Source organism: Erinaceus europaeus, chromosome 15 (genome assembly GCF_950295315.1).
Source record: "Erinaceus europaeus chromosome 15, mEriEur2.1, whole genome shotgun sequence".
In the NCBI taxonomy this organism is placed as follows: Eukaryota; Metazoa; Chordata; class Mammalia; order Eulipotyphla; family Erinaceidae; genus Erinaceus; species Erinaceus europaeus.
The window spans coordinates 9872813-9895410 of NC_080176.1; the positions used below are offsets into that span (position 1 = coordinate 9872813).

The window sequence follows — 22598 nt, forward strand, 5'->3', positions numbered from 1 at the left end:
TGTGTCTGTGTCTGTGTGTGTCAGTGTGTATATTGTGAACTCTGTCCTTCCAGGCGGTGTATGAGAGGTGTGAGAAGCTCCGGCCCACCCTGTTCCGGCTGTGTGTGTGTGTCTGTCTGTCTGTCTGTGTGTCTGTGTCTGTGTGTGTCAGTGTGTGTATTGTGAACGCTGTCCTTCCAGGCGGTGTATGAGAGGTGTGAGAAGCTCCGGCCCACCCTGTTCCGACTGGCCAGCGAGACCACGGACGACGATGAAGCATTGGGTAATCCCCCCATTTCTCTCTTTTCATTTCATTTATTTGTTTAATTTATTTTTCCCTTTATTGGGAAAAACTTGCACCCACATGGGCAAAACTGCTGTCAGTGTTCATATTAAACAAAGGAAGCTTAGGCTGAAGGAGAAGGGGCTGATTCCTCTGTTGAAGGTGCCCTGTTTTGAATGTCGGCCATTACGTTGGACGGCACAGGCACAGAAGGGGGAGCAAATCTGGCTGGTTGAGAACTGAGCGTCGGAGCTTGGATCAGGTCATGCGAGCGGGAGCCAGGGAACGTGGGTATAGAGCCTGCTTTGGGAATTGGCTTGAAGAAAACTGAGGCAGTTGGAAGCTAACCCCGGGCAGTTCCTCTCATCTCCCTCCCTCTCCAGCGGAGATACTCCAAGCAAACGACCTCCTCACCCAGGGAGTCCTGCTGTACAAGCAGGTGATGGAGGGCCGAGTCATCTTTGGGAACACCGCCACCAGCCCTGCGGACGACACGCCTGTCTCCAGAGGTGTGTGCATAGAACCCTGCCCAGCGCCCTAGGGTAGCCTGCCAGCCCCAGGAAAGAACAGGAAGCTCAGAATACCCTGTAGAAACGAGACGTTTGCCTGGTCTGTCTAGCCAGCCTTTGCCTTTGGTACCACCTCAGAATGGCTTTGACCACATGCAGAAGCAGGTGTCTCTGCTTTGCTGTGAGCTAGGTGTCCTTCCCTCTACTGAGTGCTGGCCTGCGAGAGCCAGAGACCAAAGGAGAGATTTTCTCGTCTCTCCGGGCCAGGCTAACTGCTCCAGACTCACCTCTGGAGTACTGGGTAAGAGTTAAGAGGTGCCTCCTAGGTCTCTGGTTTGGACTTTGTGAGTCAGAACTGCTTGGCATTGGAAGGGAGGGTAGTTGGCGGCTGTTTTTTTTTTTTTTTTTTTTTTTTTTTTTTCCACCAGGGACCTCTGAGCTGGGCAAGAATTGGCTCTTTCCTGAGAGCAGACCGCCACAGGGGGACTGAGTTCTGGGTTTGGGGTGACAAGTGCCCTGGCTGCTTTGTACGATGCCAGGTGCCAGCTCAGGTGCTGCCCTGAGACACCAGGCCGAAGCAGAGGGGTGGGTGATGTGGGGAGGAGGCCTGAGGGAAGGCGCTGAGTGGAAGCCCTGCTTCTTTCTGACTGATTCATCTCCCGCTCTTCCTGTCAGCCATTCAGGATCCAGCAGACTCCAAGAAGAGCTGTCCCCTGATTGACCTGGAGGGGGACAGTGGTCCTGAGCATGCTCAGACTCTGACGCCATCTTTGCTCCATCAGGACCTGGCAGCCCTAGGTAAGGGGTGGGGGTCAGGGCACAGGCCCAGAACAGTCCTGGGTGCCTAGGAGCCCAAGTGAACTGGTCCCCCTCTGGGAACTTTGCCACGAAGAGATGAGCATCTCTGGGTCATTCAGCCAGACTTTCCCGTTTAAACCTGAGCACTGCTCAGCTCTGGTTCATGGTGGTGCTGGGGACTGAACTTGGGACCTTTGATGCCTCAGGCATCAGAGGCTTTTTGCATGAACCATCATGCTGTCTCCCTAGCCCACTCACCCAGCTTTCTTTTTTCTCTCTCTCTCTATATATATATACATATTAGTTTTTATTGTTGTTAATTGATGTCGTCATTGTTGGATAGGACAGAGAGAAATGGAGAGAGGAAGGGAAGACAGAGAGGGGGAGAGAAAGACAGACACCTGCAGACCTGCTTCACCGCCTGTGAAGCGACTCCCCTGCAGGTGGGGAGTCGGGGGCTCAAACCGGGATCCTTACGCTGGTCCTCGTGCTTTGTGTGCGTAACCCGCTACACTACCGCCTGGCTCTCTCGGCCAGCTTTCTGACCATTCAGAGAGGGCAGGCATGCTCCCTGATGGCCCGCTGTGCCTCTCAGCCTGTTCCTCTCTTACAGGGATCAGCGATGCCCCAGCTACCAGCAAGGTAAAGCAGCTCCTCCCGGGGATAGAGCTGTGTGTGTCATCTCAATTCTACTTTCCCAAGAGAGCAGCTCTGGTGGAGGGTGGGGGGTGGGAGGGGGCGGTTGCTGAAGCCTGACTTCCTGTCCCTAAATATCCAGATCCTGGGCTGCAGTGACTTCAGAGGGGCCAGGGAGTGGTGCCACCATGTCACCATCCTCTGGCCCTTCACTCACTGGCCTCACTGAAGCTGCTCCTGGTTTCACAGGTTGCCGGTCAGCCCTACCTTGGGGGCCTGAGGACTCCCACTGCCGGTGCTCCTCTGAGCGGCGGCGTCCAGGGCTCCTCTGCGGAAGGGAACCTTCTGGATCTGCTCTCCCTGCAGCCAGCTGCTGACCCTCTGTGAGTCTTGTGAGCAAGGGAGGCCCGGGGCATGGAGGGTGATGCTGTGTTCAGAGTTCTTCTTTTAAATTTTTTAAAAATATTTATTTATTTTCCCTTTTGTTGCCCTTGTTTGTTGTTATAATTATCATTGCTATTGTTGTTGATGTTGTTGGATAAGACAGAAATGGAAAGAGGAGGGGACGACAGAGGGGGAGAGAAAGATAGACACCTGCAGACCTGCTTCACCGCCTGTGAAGCGACTTCCCTGCAGGTGGGGAGCCGGGGGCTCGAACCGGGATCCTTACGCCGGTCCCTGCACTTTGCGGCCACATGCGCTTAACCCACTGCCGCCCGACTCCCTCTTTTTTTCTTTATTCCTCTTTCTCTTTTTTATACTGTATTTTCAGATTCATTCATTTATTTATTGGAGATATAAATATATATGAAATGGAGAAATTGAGTAGAAAGAGAGAGAAACACTATTTCATTGCTCGTGAAACTCCCCCCCCCCCCCCCCCCCCCGCAGTTAGGGACCAAGGTCTTGAACCTGGGTCCTTGAACATAGCAGGACATACCAGCTTCATGATGCCCCACTACAATCTTTGCTAGTCTCCGTGCTTTTGTTTCTCTGCAGGAATTTTTCTACCCAGAAAAGCAGCCCCAAGGAGGTGGCCCTAGGTCCTAAGTCCTCTCCAGGGTGGTCCTGGGATGCTGGTCCGCTGGCCTCTTCGTCATCCCAGAATGCACCGCTGGCACATGTGTTTGTTCCTCTGGAGTCTGTGAAGCCCAGTAAGTCCAGTTGCCCTTTCTGTCTGCCAGTCACCTAGCTCTGTTCACTCAGGGGAGATGATTTGTGCCCCAGAGCAGAGGGTAAGAGGTGATTTTGTGGATTTTTTTTTTTTTTTTGCAGTGAGCATTTTCAGAGAGGGAGGGAGGGAGAAACACCACAGTGCTGATGCTGCCTCCAGTGCCATAGCAGCCCACCCCTCACCCCTCACCCAAAGTGGCTGTCTGGGATTCCTACCTGGGGCATATACGGGGCAAGGCTGGTACCCTCCCAGGGGAGGCCTGTCTCCAGCCCTTCGTGGGCTCTGAGTTTAACATTTTCCTTTAATGTATCTTCCGGCTAGCGCTTGACACTGAAGGACGTGGGCAGGTGAGTTTGAGAGCTGGCATCTGCTTAGGGACGTGATGATAGTGTGGGCTGAAGTGACTCGGGAGAGGTGTGAGGTATGTAGAAGAGGCAGCATTTGGCTGGGGGTCCTCCTCCAGGAAGCTTCTTCAAAGCAGCAGGTGGGCAGTACTTCTCTTACGAAGAAGAACGACAAGCAGTGAATTCATTGTTGGCCTGTAGCTGACACACTAGTACCAGAGGGGAAGACTCTGACCTTGAACTCTAGGGCACAGTGCCCTCTCCTGGCTGGGCAAAAGATTGCAGAGAGCCCCGGAAGCAGTGGTGCGAGTCATTGACAAACTTAATTTTATAGTGAAACTAGCACGTGTTCATTTCATACTCAAAACTAATTTAAAATATGATTGGTTGTCTCTGGAAATTGTACTGTGGTTTGTAAGACAGTGACATTTGAGGACAGTATAAATGGTACATGTGAATTCTCTGCATGAGTTTGATTCAACCTTAAATTTTTTTTTTTATTATCTTTGTTTTATTTATTGGATAGAGACAGCCAGAAATCTAGAGGGAAGGGGGTGATGGAGAGACAGAGAGACACCTGCAACATTGCTTCACCACTCTCAAAGCTTTCCTCCTGCAGGTGGGGACCAGGGGCTCAAACCCGGGTCCTTGTGCTACTATAATGTGTATGCTCAATCAGGTGCGCCACCACCCGGTCCTTTGTTCAAAAATTTTTTTAAACAATGTGTCCTTATGGGGATGGGCAGTGGTGCATCTGGTAAAGCTCACAAGTTAGTACGCTCAAGGACCCAGGTTTGAGCCCCTGGTCCCCTCCTGTAGGCAGGAAACTTCCCAAGTGATGGAGCAGAGCTGCAGCTGTTTCTTCCTCTCTTCCTCTATTTCTGTCTCTATCATAATAAAAAACAAAAACACACATTTACTAATGAGTTAAAAGGAGCGAGAATTAGAGTATCCCTCTGGCGCATGCCATACTGGGGACGGGGCTTGGAAGCTCATCCTTGAGAGTTTAGTGTTTATCTAGTACACCACCTCCAGGTCTTTATTTATTTTATATTTATTTGTGAGAGAGGAGGAGATAGAGAAGCAGAACATCACTCTGGCATATGTGCTGCTGGGGGTCGAACGCAAGATCTCCTGCTTGAGAGTCCAATGCCTTATCCACTATGCTACCTCCTGGGCCACTGTTTGTTTGTTTATTTATTTTTAAATTTATTTCTTTATTGGGGAATTAATGTTTTACATTCAACAGTAAATACAATAGTTTGTACATGCATAACATTCCCCAGTTTCCCATTTAACCATACAACCCCCACTATGTCATTTATCATCCTTCATGGACCTGTATTCTCCCCACCCACCCACCCCAGAGTCTTTTACTTTGGTGCAATACGCCAGTGCCATTTCAGGTTCTACTTTATCAATCAGAAAAATAGGAGAGAAAGAATGAACCAGACATCACTCTGGTACAAGTATTCCTGGGGATCGAACTTGGAAACTTCATGCTTGAGAGTCCAGTGCCTTATCCACTGCACCATCTCCCAGAACACTTACTGTTTATTTATTTAAGAACGTTTATTTATTTTATTATTTTATTTTTTTTAAATTTATTTCCTTTTGTTGCCCTTGTTGTAATTATTGTTGTTGTTGTTACTGTTGTCATTGGATAGGACAGAGAGAAATGGAGAGAGGAGGGGAAGACAGAGAGGGGGAGAGAAAGAGAGACACCTGCAGACCTGCTTCACCGCCTGTGAAGGGACTCCCCTGCAGGTGTAGAGCCGGGGGCTCGAACCCGGATCCTTCCTCCGGTCCTTGCACTTTGTGCCACCTGCGCTTAACCCGCTGCACTACCGCCCGACTCCCACTATTTATTTTTAAACGAGAGCACTCACTGCTCTGCTCTGGCTCATGGTGGTGCTGAGGACTGAACCTGGGACCTTGGAGCATCAGGCATGAGAGTTATTTGCAGAACCACTATGCTGCCTCCTTGGTTCTATCCTTACTTACTAATGTCCCAGCTCCCTCGGGATTTACTTATGTTTCTCGCCCCAGTGAGATGGTTGGGTTGGGGAGGCCAGGGTCACAGGAGGTTGGGTTGCAGGGTCACAGGAGGCTAGCAGCGAGGATGATGGGTGGAAGAGGGGGGTCCAGGAGCTGCTCTGCCAGGAAGCAGCTGTGGATGTCATGCACGTGTCTGAGCTGGAGCCACACTCAGCCTGTCACTTGGGCGCCCTCTGCAGGCAGCTTGCCTCCTCTCACCGTCTACGACCGCAACGGCTTCCGGATCCTGCTCCACTTCTCCCAGACCGGCGCCCCCGGCCACCCCGAGGTGCAGGTGCTGCTGCTGACCATGATGAGCACGGCCGCCCAGCCCGTCTGGGACATCATGTTCCAGGTGGCCGCACCCAAGGTGAGCCTCCTGCTGTCAGTGCCTGTGCCTCCTCCAGGGAGGCTGCCGTGTCTGAGCGCTGGGGCCTCGCCTGCTGGTGAGGTGGGCAGGGGAGAGTCCTCAAGCACGAAAACGGGGGGCGGGGGGGGTGCTGGCTCTCCTGGGGACCTCCAGAAGAGTGTCTGACTTGAGATGTGGCCGGATACACCCAGGTTCTTAGGGAATTCCCAGAGAGCCTGCGCCTTGTTTACACCGGCCCCGCTGCAGTGAAGGAAGCTTTCTTTGGTGCTGTGATCTCATTCACTCTGTCTCCATCTAAAACAAACAAGCAAAACAAAACAAAAAATAAGGGGCCAGGCAGTACTCACACGGCTGAGCACACGCATTACCACATGCAAGGACCTGGGTTCCAGCCCCTGGTTTTACCTGGGGGGGTTGAGGGGGCTTCAGTAGCAGTGAAACAGAGGTGCAGGTCTTGCGCCTGTGCTGTCTCTCTCTCCCTCCATATATTTTCCCCCTCGATTTCTTTTTTTGATATCTATTTATTCCCTTTTATTGCCCTTGTTGTTTTACTGTTACAGTTACTAGTGTTGTCGTCATTGTTGTATAGGACAGAGAGAAATGGAGAGAGGAGGGAAATACAGAGAGGGGGAGAGAAAGACGGACACCTGCAGACCTGCTTCACCACCTGTGAAGCGACTCCCCTGCAGGTGTGGAGCCGGGGGCTCAAACCGGTTCCTTAGTCTGGTCCTTGTGCTTTGTGCCACCTGCACTTAACCCACTGTGTTACCACCTGACTCCCTCCCCTCTCAGTTTCTTTATGTTTCTGTCAACAGCAAAATAAATCGAGGGTCCGGGTGGTGGCACACCTGGTTGAGCACACGTGTTACAGTGTGCAAGGACCCAGGTTTGAGTCCCCCGTCCCCACCTGCAGGGGGAAAGCTTCAGGAGTGGTGAACCAGGGCTGCATGTGTCTCTCTGTCTCTCTCCCTCTCTATTACCCCCTTCCCTGTCTATTTCTGGCTATCTTTATCCAATAAATAAGCAAAGTTAATTTTTTTAAAAAAAAAGATGTTTAAAAAATAAATAAATCCTGCAGCAAGATGGCGGCGGTCTCAATGTCAGTGTCGCTGAGGCCAGGACGAAGGGCAATGGCTGCAGCGGCCTTTTCCGTGTCCAGGCTTCTGATCAGGCTGTTGAGCACGTCCGCATGGCGACCGGCACAGGACCAGACTCGAGACAGGCAGCTCCTAACAGTTGATGAAAAACTGGATATCACTACTTTAACTGGGGTTCCAGAAGAACATATCAAAACTAGAAAAGTCAGGATCTTTGTTCCTGCTCGCAATAACACGCAGTCTGGAGTACACAATACAAAGAAATGGAAGGTGGAGTTTGATACCAGGGAACGCTGGGAAAATCCTTTGATGGGCTGGGCATCAACGGCCGATCCCTTATCCAACATGGTTCTGACTTTCCGTACAAAAGAAGATGCCATTGTCTTTGCGGAGAAAAATGGATGGAGCTGTGACGCTGAAGAGAGAAAGGTTCCGAAACCCAAGTCCAAGTCTTATGACGCCAACTTTTCTTGGAACAAAAGAATAAGAGTATCCACAAAATAGGTTAGCACTGACTGTGGACAAAGTCAGCCGTGCAGTATTTGTAGTCCATGTATGATACATCTCTTAATCTCCTAATAAATTTGACCTTTAAACTCTAAATAAATAAATAAATAAATAAATCGAAAGAAAAAGCATTTGCTTTTCGGGGCCAGAAGGATAGCTTTCCCGGGAGAACACCTACCTCACCTGCTTGTAGCTCAGCTCTTAGTCTCAGCTCTACACAGGAGGGGCCACGGCACCTCGGGCAGCTTGCAGGCAACGCTGGGGCTAGAACCCGATGGCGGATGCCCTACCCACTGAGCGCTCTCTGGCCCCTGCACACAGACTGTCAGTACCTCTGGTTAGTCAGCTGTTGTCCCAAGGCATAGGCACCCTCAGTGTGGCAGAGAAGAGCCGCGCTTCCTGGCACCAGTTGGTGGGTTGAAGTCATGTTCCATTCCCCTCTCCTCTCTCACTTCCGCTGTGGGGTGTTAGGAATAGGTGACATGTTGTTGTTGTTGTTTTAAATATTTATTCCCTTTTGTTGCCCTGGTTGTTTTATTATTGTAGTTACTATTGTTGTTATTGATGTCATCCTTGTTGGATAGGACAGAGAAAAATGGAGAGAGGAGGAGAAGACAGAGAGGGAGAGAAAGACATCTGCAGACCTGCTTCACCACTTGTGAAGTGACTCCCCTGCAGGTGGGGAGCCGGGGGCTTGAACCGGGTTCCTTTTGCCAGTCCCCACGCTTTGCGCCACCTGCGCTTAACCCGCTTCGCTACCGCCCAACTCCCGACAAGTTGTCATGTTGTTGTTATTTTGTTCTCCACAGTCCATGAGAGTGAAGCTGCAGCCAGCATCCAGCTCCAAGCTGCCAGCGTTCAACCCGTTGGTGCCGCCGGCCGTGGTCTCTCAGATGCTGTTGCTGGACAATCCCCACAAGGTACGTCTTGCAGGCCTCATGCAGGCCCTGGGTGCCAGGGAACAGCCTGGTGGGCGGACGGAGGCACAGACAGAGCTCTGACCCGAAAGCCTCTGCTTTGCTTGAGAGCGTGCTGGGCTCTCCCTGACGCTTGTTTTGGGCTTACTGGAAGATTTTTTCTTTTTAAAAAGCATTTGTTTTCTTGGGTTATCAGAAATGTCGTGATGCATTTTTGTGTAGAAAACTATGTCATGGGGATCGGGCGGTAGTGCAGTGGGTTGGGCGCACATGGCGCAAAGCGCAAGGACCAGTCTAAGGATCCTGGTTCGAGCCTCCGGCTTCCCCACCTGCTGGGGAGTTGCTTCACAGGCAGTGAAGCAGGTCTGCAGGTGTCTGTCTTTCTCTCCCCCTCTCTGTCTTCCCCTCTCTCCAACAACGAACGACACCAACAACATTAATAACCACAACAAGGCTACAACAACAAGGGCAACAAAAGGGGGAAAATGGCCTCCAGGAGCAGTGGATTCATGGTGCAGGCACTGAGTCCCAGCAATAACCCTGGAGGCAAAAAGAAAACAACAAAACTATGCCATGACTTTTCTGACAACCCAATATTTTAATGAGCTACAGTGAGACAGAGCAGAGCTCTGCTCAGCTCTGGGTTAATGTGGTGCAGGGAACTGAACCTGGGCCTTCAGAGCCACCAGCAGCAAAGTCTTTCACAGAACCATTATGCTGTCTCCCTTGCCCTGGAGGAAGGTTTCTGATGGATTATGTAGCAGGGAGCCAGGGGGAGTGGTATAACCTCTGTTAACATGAGGCCTGGTTTTCTTTTTTAAAAAAATATTAAAAAAAATTTTTTTTATATTCATTTATTTTCCCTTTTGTTGCCCCCCTTTTTTTTATTGTTGTTGTAGTTATTATTTGCTGTTGTTGATGTCATTGTTGTTGGATAGGACAGAGAGAAATGGAGAGAGGAGGGGAAGACAGAGGGGGGAGAGAAAGATAGACACCTGCAGACCTGCTTCACCGCCTGTGAAGCGACTCCCCTGCAGGTGGGGAGCCGGGGGCTCGAACCAGCATCATTACGCCAGTCCTTGTGCTTCGCGCCATGTGTGCTTAACCTGCTGCGCTACCGCCCAACTCCCTGAGGCCTGGTTTTCTCCGTCAGCTGGTTTCTGAGTTATGCTTTGCCTTGGTTTCTGGGAGTGGGAGGACTCCCAGGAAGTGTGCCTGGCTCACCCCACTCTGCTAGCTGAAAGGGTCTAGCAGTGTTGTTGAGTACAGGTGTCTGAAGCCTTCCCTTGGAGTTCCCAGGCCCAGCCTTGCTGATGGCCAAGTGGGGAAGGGCTCTCTCTTTCTGCTCCATGTCACTCACACACCACCCCCCCCAATCTGACTTCTGTCTTTTCCCAGGAGCCCATCCGGTTACGGTACAAGCTGACGTTCAACCAGGGCGGACAGCCGTTTAGCGAAGTGGGAGAAGTGAAAGACTTCCCTGACCCCGCTGTCCTGGGTGCAGCCTAAATCCCCAGGACAGACCCACCATCCATGCTCAGGCCACTGTCTCTTGCTGCCTAGACCATCACACTCAGCACGGTGGCTTAGTACAGAGTGCCAAGAGTGCCAGCCTGACTTCAGGCTCAGGTGCCAGCCTCTAACATCCCCTGCAGATACTGAGTGTGTGTGCTTGCGTGCGCGCATGTGTGCGTGTGTGCTCTGGGGGAGAGCAGAGCTTGGGCTGTGCGTAGCGTGGGAACTGCTCAAGTGCCTCCAGCAGCCGTCTCTCTGGTGACTGACACAGATACCCTGCTTCAAGTTGGAGGTTTTTGTCTCTTTGTTTGTTTTTTAAAGCCAAAGTTGTTTTGTTTTTTCCTCATATTGGTATCTTTCCATTCCTCCTCTCTGTGCCTTTCCAACTTTTTGATAGTCTCGGTCGCTCCTGGCTCCTGCTCTCAGGGACCTTACCGGGGACCTGCTTGGTTTTGGAGCAGAGAGTAGCTCATCTTCAAGGGACTGTTTTCCAAGAAAGCCCTTCTGTCCATGCTGTGCTTGCATGCATCTGAGGAGACCCAGTTGGGATGCTTGTCGCGTTGCGTGCCAAGCATGGGGCTGCCTCTGGAGCCTGGCAGGGGCCAAGCCTGTCCTTCACCACCGTGCCTTAAAATCAGAAGAGACAGCAGACCCTTGGGTCCCGAGGGCCAGGCAGCCTGCTAGAGACCTTTTTGATTGTGCCGCCATTCCTGTGATTGTAAATACCACCGCTCACAGGGTCACCCGTGCCTGTTGATTTCACAGTTCAACATGGAGTTATTGTGAAAAGAGCTTAGCAATGATGTAAGTGGTGACTGAACAGTGCAGACAATCCCCGAATAAAAGCCTGGATAGCGCATGTACTTTGTGGCCTTTTGAGTAAGTGGGAAGAGGCCTAGCCCTGGGGCATTCGGAAGTGACGAGCCTGAAGGGAACTCTTTGGGCTGCTGAGGAGGTAGGGGGACTAGCCGAGGGAACTGCTTCAGTGATGAGAGAAGCCCCAGCATCTAGGTAGAGGTGACGAGAAGAGGTAACTATATTTGTGAACTTTTGTGGATTGAAAAAAGTGCCCAGTTTTATGATCCTCTGGTACTTAGCACCTACTAAGTGCTGAGCACTTTGACAATCCTTCTTGGCCAACAGGGCTGGCAAAGGACTTGCGAGCTGAGCAGCTCACTGCTGTGGGTAGATTTCTACCTCATCTGCCTTTTAGGGTAAAACAGACAAATTTCCCTTGCACTCGGAGTTCACTATAGTATAACCTCAACTAAAGTTGTTTCCTTTTTTTTTTTTTTTTTTTTAAATGAGGGTATCTGGGAGTCGGGCGGTAGCGTAGTGGGTAAGCGCACGTGGAGCGAAGTACAAGGACCGGCGTAAGGATCCTGGTTCGAGCCCCCGGCTCCCCACCTGCTGGGGAGTCGCTTCACAGGTGGTGAAGCAGGTCTGCAGGTGTCTTTCTCTTTCCCTCCTCTCTCCATTTCTTTCTGTCCTATCCAACAACAACATCAACAATAATAACTATAACAATAAAACAAGGGCAACAAAAGGGAATAAATAAATATTAAAAAAAATTTTTTAAATGAGGGTATCTGCCTTAACTCCAATAACTGAGGATTAAAATGGGGGCTGGGGAGCCTTTAAGCTGTAAAAGTCTTAACTATAGTGACATAGGAAAACAGGTCCCAAGTTTGATTCCCAGCATCACATAAGCCAGAGAGATGCTCCGATTCTTTCTTGTTAGCAAAGTGTAAGTATACATGGATAGTCTACCCCTTCATGGGATTAGATGGATTCAAAGATAAACATTTCGGGGGTGCAGGGGTAGATAGCATAATGGTTATGTAAAGAGACTTTCATGCCTAAGGCTCCAAAGTTCCAGGTTCAGTCCTGCACACCACCATAAGCTGAGCACTGCTCTGGTTAAAAAAAAAAATTTTTTTTGGGAGTCGGGCAGTGGCATAAAGTGCAAGGACCAGCGTCAGGATCCTGGTTTTAACCCCTGGCTCCCCACCTGCAGGGGAGTCGCTTCACAGGCAGTGAAGCAGGTCTGCAGATGTATTATCTTTCTCCCCCTCTGTCTTCCCTTCCTCTCTCCATTTCTCGATGTCCTAACGATGACAGCAATAACAACAACAATTATAACTACAACAACAATAAAACAAGGGCAATAAAAAGGAAATAAATATTTAAAAAAATAAACATTTCAGCAAGGGTGGAGAAATGCAAAGTCCTTACTGCAAAATGACTTTCATGTCTGAGGCTCCAAAGTCCCACATTCAACCCTTTGTCCCACGTCAGAGCTGAGTAATGCTCAGGCAAAAATGAGTAAGTATCAGCCTTTTGGAAATCAAAGTTACATGACAATCTGGTGTTTATATTCAAATACACTGAACATGGAGAAGGACCATGTGCAGTCTCTGTCCTTCTGGGGCTGCTCCCGTCTTCTTCCTCTTTCCAACTCTACGTTTGGCATCATCATTGTCACGATGTTAGCAGAAGTGAGTATTCATGGTAGGCAAGTGGGGAATGACAATAGCAAATGATCGCAAGTAGAAGACAACTGGTTTGGGCAGAAGTCCAGTAACAAAAAGTAGAAAAAGCAAAAGTCGGTCCTATGAAAAGACATGATAAAATTAACAAATATATAGAGTGATCAACAGATGACAAAAATATTAGCAAAGAAATCTGGTAACAGGGCTGGAAAGATAGTATAATGATTCTGCAAAAGAATTCCGTGCCTGGGGCTCTGCAGTCTCAGGTTCAACACCCCAACCGACACCAGCCAGATCTGAGTAATGCTCTAGTTGTTTTTGTCACATTAAAGTAAAATTAACAAACAAAAAAAAAAGCCTGGTCACGTTCACTTTTTTTAAAGGAAAATTTTTTTTTAAATGATCTTTATTTTATTGGATAGATGCAGAAATCTAGAGGGAAAGGGATGATAGAGAAGAAGATACGGAGACACCTGCAGCCCTGCTTTGCCACTCTCAAAGCTTTCCCCTTGCAGGTGGGGACTCGAACCCGGGCCTTTGTGCACTGTAACATGTGCCCTCAACCAGGTGTGCCACCTCCCGGCCCCCACATTCACTTTACATTCGATGATCAAGCAGAATTGACATCAGGAACGCGATTAGTTTACCAGCCAGAAATCACTAGATAACAAAACCGAATGATAGAATAATAAATTAAAAAAACAAACACCCAAAAATGATCATCGCAATAGGCACGATAAAGCTTATAAAACTGGTTTATAAAAGCAACATTTTCAACTCTCAGCAGAGATGGAGGATTAAGTGAGCCCATGTACAGGAAACGCATAAATAAAGTGTTCAACAAGCACTGACATGAGCGGAAGTCGATGCTGGGTTCCGCCAGCTGCTCTGGGTCCAGGAAGAGTTAACCCTGCTTCCGGGACGCCAGCGGTCACCATGGTAATAGCCACCGACTTCCGGAAGAAGTACGGCGCGCGGTAGGACCCATTTGTCGCCGTCCCCGGGGGGCTTCGCGTTGACAGAGGGATCGCGGCGCGCGGAGGTGCAGGTGCTGCCGATCCGGGGGGCGGGTGTCGGTGCTCGGTGCTCCCAGGCGGGGTCTCGAAGGCCGGGGCGGCGCGGCTATGGACTTTTCCAAGTTCCTGGCCGAGGACTTCGACGTGAAGGAGTGGATCAACGCGGCCTTCAGGGCGGGCTCCAAGGAGGCGGCGGGCAAGGCGGACGGACACGCCGCCACGCTGGTGATGAAGCTGCAGCTCTTCATCCAGGAGGTGAACCACGCCGTGGAGGGTGAGGACGGCCGTCCGTCGGGGTGTCGGGGTCCTCGCGATGGGCACGGGCGTAGGGGACTCGAACCTCCGTGCGGGAGAGTTGATGGAAAGGAGCAGCTGCAGCCCCGCCTCCTCTGCTCTGCTGCGCTTTCTGCACCCCCCAGGCTTGCACCCCACAAGCTCTGCACCCCCCCAGGGTCAGCACCCACCAAGTTCGGCACGCCCCCGACACCCCAGGCTCTGCACCCCCGACACCCCAGGCTCTGCACCCCCCCCCAACACCCCAGGCTCTGCACCCCTGACACCCCAGGCTCTGCACCCCCAACACCCCAGGCTCTGCACGCCCCAACACCCCAGGCTCTGCACCCCCAACACCCCAGGCTCTGCACCCCCCAACACCCCAGGCTCTGCACCCCCAACACCCCAGGCTCCGCACCCCCCAACCCCCCAGGCTCCGCACCCCCAACACCCCAGGCTCCGCACCCCCCAACCCCCCAGGCTCCGCACCTCCCCAACACCCCAGGCTCTGCACCCCCAACACCCCAGGCTCCGCACCCCCCAGCACTCCAGGCTCCGCACCCCCCAACACTCCAGGCTCCGCACCCCCCAACACCCCAGGCTCTGCACCCCCAACACCCCAGGCTCTGCATCCCCCCAACACTCATATCCTATCCAACAGAGACCTGGCCAAAGGGAGCCTTTGAGTTCTTGTCTGGTCAAGGAAAGTAAACACTAAGTCTTTCAGGACCTGATGGCTCACACAGTGGGAGAGGGCATGTGAGACCCAACACTGTCCTGACAGATGAGGGGAGGGGCTGTGTATGGGGACCGTCCAGGGTGGGGAGACAGGTGTGGGCTCTGGTCTCAGGATGCACCGCCATCTTGTTTCCATACTCCGTCAAGTCCCAGGTGGATAGAGCATGGGTCCAGCCAGCATGGAGGACACATTACCACTATGGCGGCATTACAGTGAAGACAGGTCGTCACCACCGAGCATGCTCAGAGGACTCTCAGGTCTTTGGGCAAGCCCATCAGTTTGGAGCAGATTGGCTGGAATCTGCCTCTGTGATGGAGCCTGCAAGTGAGAATATGAAATGATCTCCCTGCCCACAAGAGTCCGTCCAAGCAGCTGTGCCTCAGAGTTTCTCCTGTGAAGAGATACCCCACAACACCATGTCATCATAAAGTCAGCATCGTCGTTTCCGCCGGGCCTCACTCGTTGCAGACCTCACACTCACTAGGCATTGCTCAGGACTTGCATGTGAGAAATCCCGCGTTAGGTCCTCTTCACCACCCATAGTTAGAGCCGAGCAGTGCTCTAGTCAAAAGCAATTATCAAGGATCCTGGTTCGAGCCCCCAGCTCCCCACCTGCAGGGGAGTCGCTTCACAGGCGGTCTTTCCATCCCCCTCCCTGTCTTCCCCTCCTCGCTCCATTTCTCACTGTCCTATCTAACAGCAACATCAATAACAACAACAATAAAACAAAAAGGGCAACAAGAGGGAATTAAAAAAAAAAAAATCTCCACAAAACCCAAAATAAAATGAGGACTGGAAAGGTCACTCACAGGGCAGGGCATATGCCTCGTGTGTGTGTGTGTGTGTGTGTGTGTGTGTGTGTGTGTGTGTCCAGTCCCTGGCTCCACATGGAAAGTCCTACAATACCAGAGGAATCTCTTGTGCTGTCTCTTCTCTGTCTTTCTGTCTGAATGAAGAAGCAACCTGGTGTGGTGAAACCGCACATTCAAGGCCTTGCTCTAAAATGCTTGCCTGGGGCATGTCTTCATCACTGATGGATAGCTGGCATCTGGCCCGTGTCCGATATCTTTTCTCTTCCGCTTCACGAAGGGGTGTAGGATTCAGTTCGGTGGTGGGAAACAGTTGATGCTGGGACAGATCGGCGCCTCAGTCCCTGTGAAATGACCAGCCTGCCCCTCCAGGGAGGACACAGTCCTGCCAGAGAACATGTCCAACCCTTGGAAAAGCTCTCCCCCCCTCGTCTGACTTTATTTTTTTTCATATTGATGGCTGGTGCCGGGACCGTCCGTCACCTGCTGTCCTTGATCCCTGCCTCAGAGACAAGCCACCAGGCCCTGCAGAACATGCCCAAGGTGCTGCGGGACGTCGAGGCCCTGAAGCAGGAGGCGAGCTTCCTCAAGGAGCAGATGGTCCTGGTCAAAGAGGACATCCGCAAGTTCGAGCAGGACACGTCGCAGTCCATGCAGGTACCTGGCCTGGCCCCCAACACTGCTCTTCCTCCTTCAGGGAGTTCTGGGGCCTTCCTTGGCCATCATTGCCCCCCCATCCTCCCAAGTCCTACCAGAACCCCCCCCCCCCATTTCCCTCACAGGTTCTGGTGGAGATCGACCAGGTCAAGTCCAGGATGCAGCTCGCTGCTGAGTCACTCCAGGAAGCGGACAAGTGGAGCACACTGAGCGCGGATATCGAGGAGACGTTTAAGACACAGGTGGGCCGCTAGCTCAGCAATGCCGTCCCGGCCAGAGCCCCAGGGGCCAGGGGGCAGCCATTCGGGAGACCTGGAGGCCCAGGTGAGGGACACGGAGGCTCTGAGTCCCCCCCCATCCTCTTCCAGAGCCTAACCCCAGGGATTAGACTCTGGAGAGGTTACAGTGGAACGAGAACAGCCCAATAAGTATGTGGTCTGCCCTTTCTCCCTTCCTTTCTTTCTTTCTCTCTCTCTCTCTCTCTCTCTCTCTTTCTTTCCCTCTTTCTTTTTATTTTATTTTATTTATTTTTATTTTTTAAAGAATTTTTTAATATTTATTTATTCCCTTTTGTTGCCCTTGTTGTTTTATTGTTGTAGTTATTATTGTTGTTGTTATTGACATCATTGTTGTCGGATAGGACAGAGAGAAATGGAGAGAGGAGGGGAAGACAGAGAGGAGGAGAGAAAGACAGACACCTGCAGTCCTGCTTCACCACCTGTGAAGCGACTCCCCTGCAGGTGGGGAGCTGGGGGGTCGAACCGGCATCTTTACACCGGTCCTTGTGCTTTGTGCTATGTGCGCTTAACCCACTGTGCTACCGCCCGACTCCCTCTTTTTATTTCTTATTTATTTAGATAGGACAGTGAGAAATTGAGAGAGAAGGGGTTAGAGAGAGAGAGATAGGTAGAGAGAGAGAGAGAGAGAGACACCTGCAGCACTGCTTCACTGCTTGTATATATTTCCCCCTGATAGGTGGGGGCCAGGAGCTTGAACCCAGGTCCCTGTAACCAGGTGTGCCACCACCCAGCTTCTCTCTCTTTTAAAATTGTTAATTAAATAATTAATTTACTTATTAGATAGAGACAGACAAAAATCAGTAGGGAAGAGGGAGAGTGAGTGGGAGAGCGAGAGCGAGACAGACACCTGCAGTTCAGCTTCACTACTTGTGAAGCTTCCCCCTACACATGGGAATTTGGGGCTTGAACCCAGGACTTTGCGCATGGTAACATGTGATCTCAACTAAGTAAACCGCCACCATCTGGCCCTTTCATCCAGTTTTTTTTTTTTTTTAAGAGATTTTATTTATTAATGAGAAAGATAGGAGGAAGGAGAGAAAGAACCAGACATCACTCTGGCACATGTGCTGCCAGGGAATTGAACACGGTACCTCATGCTTGAGAGTCCAATGCTTTATCCAGTGCTCCAACTCCTGGACCACTTCATCCAGTCTTCATTGAAGTTGCAGGACCTTTAAAAACCAAAGTCCTGGGGGTTGGGCGGTAGCGCAGTGGGTTAAATGCACACGGCGCAAGGACCCGCGTAAAGATTCCAGTTCAAACCTCCGGCTCCCCACCTGCAGGGGGTCACTTCATGGGCAGTGAAGCAGTTCTGCAGGTGTCTGTCTTTCTCTCCCCCTCTCTGTCTCCCCTCCTCTCTCCATTTCTCTCTGTCCTATCCAACAACAACAATAGCGATGACAACAATAATAATCACGACAACAAGGGTAACAAAATGGGGAAAAATGGCCTCCAGGAGCAGTGGATTCGAAGTGCAGGCACTGAGTCCCAGCAATTACCCTGGAGGCAAAAAACCCCCAAAAACCCCCCAAAAAAACAAAGTCCTTGGTCTGGGTGGTGGTGCATCTGGTTGAGTGCACACATTAGAGTGCATAAGGACCTGGGTTCAATCCCCCACTCCTCATATGCAAGCAGTGGGGCAGGGGCTTCACGGGCAGTGAAGCTGGACTGTGCGTGCCTCTCTCTCTCTCTCTCTCCTTTGTTATCTTCCCCCTCCCCTCTCAATTCCTCTCTGTCTCTGCCTACTCAATAAACGAGAAGGTTCTGAACGCCAAGTGCCCTGGTCTGGTCTTTGTTCCCAGGACATAGGTGTGATTTCTGCCAAGCTGACGGGCATGCAGAACAGCCTGGCGATGCTGGTGGACACGCCCCAGTACTCAGAGAAGTGTGTTCACCTGGAGGCGCTGAAGAACAGGCTGGAGGCCCTGGCCAGCCCCCACATTGTCGCAGCCTTTGCTTCTCAGTCGCTCGGTGAGTGGTGGCCGGTCCTGCCTGACTGCTGTGGGGACGTGTCCCTTCACCAGGACAAGGTAACCCGGGTCCTCGGTCTCTAGGCCGGCCTAGTGTTGATGATCCCATTTGTAGGTTGGAAGTAGATGTTCATTAATTTTTGAATGAATTCATTAACATTTCGACTTTTCTTTTTTTTTTTTTTAAGGTTTTTTTTCTTTTTAATTGTTGTATCTATTTTTGTTGTCTTCGTCGTGGGATAGGACAGAGAGAAATGGAGAGAGGAGGTGAAGACGGGGGTGGGGTGGAGAAAAAGACAGACGCCTGCAGACCTGCTTCACTGCTTGTGCAGCCACTCCCCTGCAGGTGGGGAGCCAGGGGCTCGAACCGGGATCTTTACGCCGGTTCTTATGCTTCGCACCATGTGCACTTAACCCGCTGCACGACCACCTGACTCCATTTTTAAAGTTTTACTTATTCATTCATTCATTCATTCATTCATTCATGCATGCATGAGAAAGATAGAAGGAGAGAGAGAAAGAACCAAACATCACTCTGGTACATGGACTGCCAGAGATTGAACTCGGGACCTCATGTTTGAGGGTCCAATGCTTTATCTGCTGTGCCACCTACCGGACGATTCTTTCTTCTTTTCTTCCTTTCTTCCTTTCTTTTTACCAGAGCTCTGCTCATCTCTGGCTTATGGTGGTGCAGGGAATTGAACCTGGGACCTCAGAGCCTCAGGCATGAGAGGCTTTTTCCATAAACATTATGCTGTCTTTTCTGCCTGGAAACAAGTCCTTCACTTTTCTGTGGTCATCTTTCTTTCCCCATATTTTATTTCATTAAAAAGACTTGTTTCTTGTAGTCCAGAAGTTTGACTGTTGTCATTGAATGTATTAGAGTGATGCCTGGCTTTCTTCCTCCCTCTCCTCCCTCCCTTCCTCCCTTCCTTCCTTCCTTCCTTCCTCTCTTTTTTCTCTCTTTCTTTTTTCTTTTTAAAAATTTTTCTTTTTTAATATTTATTTATTTTCCCTTTTGTTGCCCTCGTTTTATTGTTGTAGCTATTATTGTTGTTGTTATTGATGTTACTGTTGTTAGATAGGACAGAGAAAAATGGAGAGACGAGGGGAAGACAGAGAGGGGGAGAGAAAGATAGAGACCTGCAGACCTGCTTCACCGCTCATGAGGAGACCTTCCTGCAGGTGGGGAGCCGGGAGCTCGAACCCGGATCCTTACGCCGGTCCTTGCGCTTTGCACCACGTGTGCTTAACCCGCTGCGCTACCGCCCGACTCCCTTCCCTATTCTTTATCCCTCTGGGAGTCTGGACACAGGATCATTATGGGATGCAGAAGGTGGAAGGTCTGGCTTCTGTAATTGCTTCCCCACTGAACATGGGCATTGGCAGGTCAATCCATACTCCCAGCCTATTTCTGTCTTTTTCTAGTGGGGCAGGGCTTCCAGAAAGATGGAATTCCGGGGCACATTGGTGAGGTCATGTGCCCAGGGGAGTCAGATTGGCATCATGGTAGCATCCCTAACTTGGTGGCTGAAAAAGCATTAAGATATCAAGCAGAGCAAACTGTTTAATACTCAGGGAGTTAAAGGCAAGAATATAGCAGATGAGATATGGGGTCTCCACTTAGGAAAAAACTAGCAGGTCTATTTTAGATGTATTCCAAGGGGCCCATGACTTTACTAGCTTTTGCCCGAGCCTGACAGCAAACATACAGGTGGACCCAAGGTATTGACTGGGGAGATGATGTCAAAGTTGGAAATAGGACTAGAGAGCTGGGTCAGGGCAGAGAGTAGCTCTCAAGTCTGGGAAAAGTATATAAACATTGTTAACTGTAAACCCCATCAGTTTTGTCTGGGGCCCATATTTGTTGCAGGAGCCTGTGTAATCTCTGCATCTCTGTAGGTCTGAGCTCGAATTCTGTGGTCATGGCTAGGAACGTTCTAGGCTGCACCTATTGCCAGACCCATCTTCCTTGAGTGGTAGAGGATTTTGGTCCAACCTCCCTTGGTAGAATGGGACAGTTCCTACCAACTGTTGATCCACATTGAAGGCAAGGTCTTGTAGAGGCCCACAGGAGGGTCCATTATGTTGTTCCTGATGGAGATGACCAGTGACAGTAGCGAGAGGGATCTGTTAGAGGTCTAGGCCCATGCCACAATGATTGATTCTGTTTTTTTTTTTTTTTTTTTTAGCTTTTTAAAATATTTATTTATTTCCTTTTATTGCCCTGGTTGTTTTATTGTTGTAGTTATTATTGCTGTTGTTATTGATGTCGTAGTTGGATAGGACAGAGAGAAATGGAGAGAGGAGGGGAAGACAGAGGGGGAGTGAAAGACAGATACCTGCAGACCTGCTTCACTGCCTGTAAAGTGACTCCCCTGCAGGTGGGGAGCCGGGGGCTTGAACCGGGATCCTTACGCCAGTCCTTGCGCATTGTGCCATGTGCACTTAACCGACTGCACTATCGCCCGACTCCCAATTCTGTTTTGTTTTATTTATTTATTTATTTTATTTTTTAATTATTTCTTTTCTTTTTTTTTAGATTTTTAAAAAAATATATTTATTCCCTTTTGTTGCCCTGGTTGTTTTATTGTTGTTGTTACTATTGTTGTTATTGATGTCGTCGTTGTTGGATAGGACAGAGAGAAATGGAGAGAGGAGGGGAAGACAGAGAGGGGGAGAGAAAGATAGACACCTGCAGACCTACTTCACCACCTGCGAAGCGACCCCCCTGCAGGTGGGGAGCCGGGGACTCGAACTGGGATCCTTAATGCTGGTCCTTGCGCTTTGCGCCACCTGCGCTTAACCTGCTGCGCTACCGCCCGACCCCCCAGGAAACCTTTTTTTTTTAAAGGGCTCTGTGCAAATATTTGGGACTTTGTGGGCCAGATCCTTAACTCTGCAGGTCCAGTGTGAAGGTTCATATATACATGACCCGGCTGTGCTGTGTTCCAGTAAACCTTCATTTATGAGAACAGGAGGCAGCATCCTGCTGACTCACAGTGGGCTGACCTCTAGCTGGCTCCTTTCTTATCTTGGGATCTGTGCAGTGGTTGCTGTTAGAGTTCTTCCTTCTCAGCAGTAGATTGGGCTCCCCAGAAATCAAGGGGGAACAAGCGTGTATGAAAAGGTCACCGACTGTTAGATTGATTCCCCACCCCCCCCTTTGTTTCCTTTTTTTAAAATTTTTTTTATTTATAACGTGGAGATATTGACAAGACCATAGGATTAGAGGGGTACAACTCCACACAGTTCCCACCCCCAGATCTCCGTATCCCATCCCCTCTCCTGATAGCTTTCCTATTCTTTTTTTAAAAAAAAATATATTTTATGTATTTATTTATTTTCCCTTTTTTTGTTGCCCTGTTGTTTTTATCATTGGTGTGGTTATTATTATTATTATTGTTACTGATGTTGTTGTTGCCAGATAGGACAGAGAGAAACGGAGAAAGGAGGGGAAGACAGAGAGGGGGAGAGAAACATAGACACCTGTAGACTTGCTTCACTGCTTGTGAAGCCACCCCCCCTGCAGGTGGGGAGCCGGGGGCTGGAACCGGGATCCTTATGCCGGTCCTTGAGTTTCGCACCATGTGCGCTTAACCCGCTGCGCTATAGCCCGACCCCCAGCTTTCCTATTCTTCATCCCTCTGGGAGCATGGGCCCAGGGTCATTGTGGGATGCAGAAGGTGGAAGGTCTGGCTTCTGTAACTGCTTCCCCGCTGCTTGCTTCTCTTTCTTTTCCTCCTTCTTAAAAAACACAGGGGGCCAGGCAGTGGCGCACCTGGTAGAGCGCACACACTCCAGTGCACCAGGAGCCGGGTTCCAGCTCCTGGTCTACACCTGTAGTGCACAAGCTCTGAGTGCTGAAACAGTTCTCTCTCTCGTGCTCTCCCATTCCTCTCTCAATTTCTTTCTGTCTCTATCCAGAATAAATAAAATATATTTTTTAAAAAAAATAGTGCTTAAGGAAAAACAAACAAAGAAAAAACCCAGGACTCTGTGCCTGTGTGACACCCCTGAGCTAACTCTCAGCTCAGCGTTTACTGTATTTGAGTGAGAGATAGAGGACTGGAGGAAGGAAAGGAGAGACGCTAAGTTACCGCTCCGCCATTCATGAAGTTCCCCTGCTGTTCCCGAGTGGTTCCAGGATCGAACCCAGGACCTGAGACATGGTTCA

The 22598-nt window shown here is 50.3% G+C and overlaps 3 protein-coding genes across 4 annotated transcripts in view; all 3 read left to right on the forward strand.

Annotated features, from left to right (window-relative positions):
- Nucleotides 1–11025, forward strand: part of GGA2 (golgi associated, gamma adaptin ear containing, ARF binding protein 2) — a 31404-nt gene extending 20379 nt beyond the window's left edge. For both annotated transcript variants that reach the window (XM_060172808.1, XM_007516567.3), the window contains exons 9-17: nt 181–262; nt 646–771; nt 1447–1569; nt 2183–2211; nt 2455–2588; nt 3205–3359; nt 5961–6130; nt 8544–8654; nt 10050–11025. In XM_060172808.1, the coding sequence (XP_060028791.1) occupies nt 181–262; nt 646–771; nt 1447–1569; nt 2183–2211; nt 2455–2588; nt 3205–3359; nt 5961–6130; nt 8544–8654; nt 10050–10160 (1041 nt within the window). In that variant the 3' untranslated portion in view covers nt 10161–11025. The remainder of the gene's footprint in view (nt 1–180; nt 263–645; nt 772–1446; nt 1570–2182; nt 2212–2454; nt 2589–3204; nt 3360–5960; nt 6131–8543; nt 8655–10049) is intronic.
- On the forward strand, nt 7197–7850 carry LOC103107752 (NADH dehydrogenase [ubiquinone] iron-sulfur protein 4, mitochondrial-like). The gene has a single exon (XM_060172812.1). It carries the CDS (start codon nt 7213–7215, stop codon nt 7729–7731), a length of 519 nt encoding a protein of 172 aa, XP_060028795.1. The 5' UTR covers nt 7197–7212; the 3' UTR covers nt 7732–7850.
- A 2622-nt stretch (nt 11026–13647) lies between the features above and the next one.
- The window catches only part of COG7 (component of oligomeric golgi complex 7), a 57587-nt gene continuing 48636 nt past the window's right edge, over nt 13648–22598 (forward strand). The window contains exons 1-4 of the mRNA XM_060174104.1: nt 13648–13948; nt 16004–16152; nt 16278–16394; nt 18254–18422. Coding sequence (XP_060030087.1) covers nt 13783–13948; nt 16004–16152; nt 16278–16394; nt 18254–18422 — 601 coding nt within the window. The 5' untranslated portion in view covers nt 13648–13782. The remainder of the gene's footprint in view (nt 13949–16003; nt 16153–16277; nt 16395–18253; nt 18423–22598) is intronic.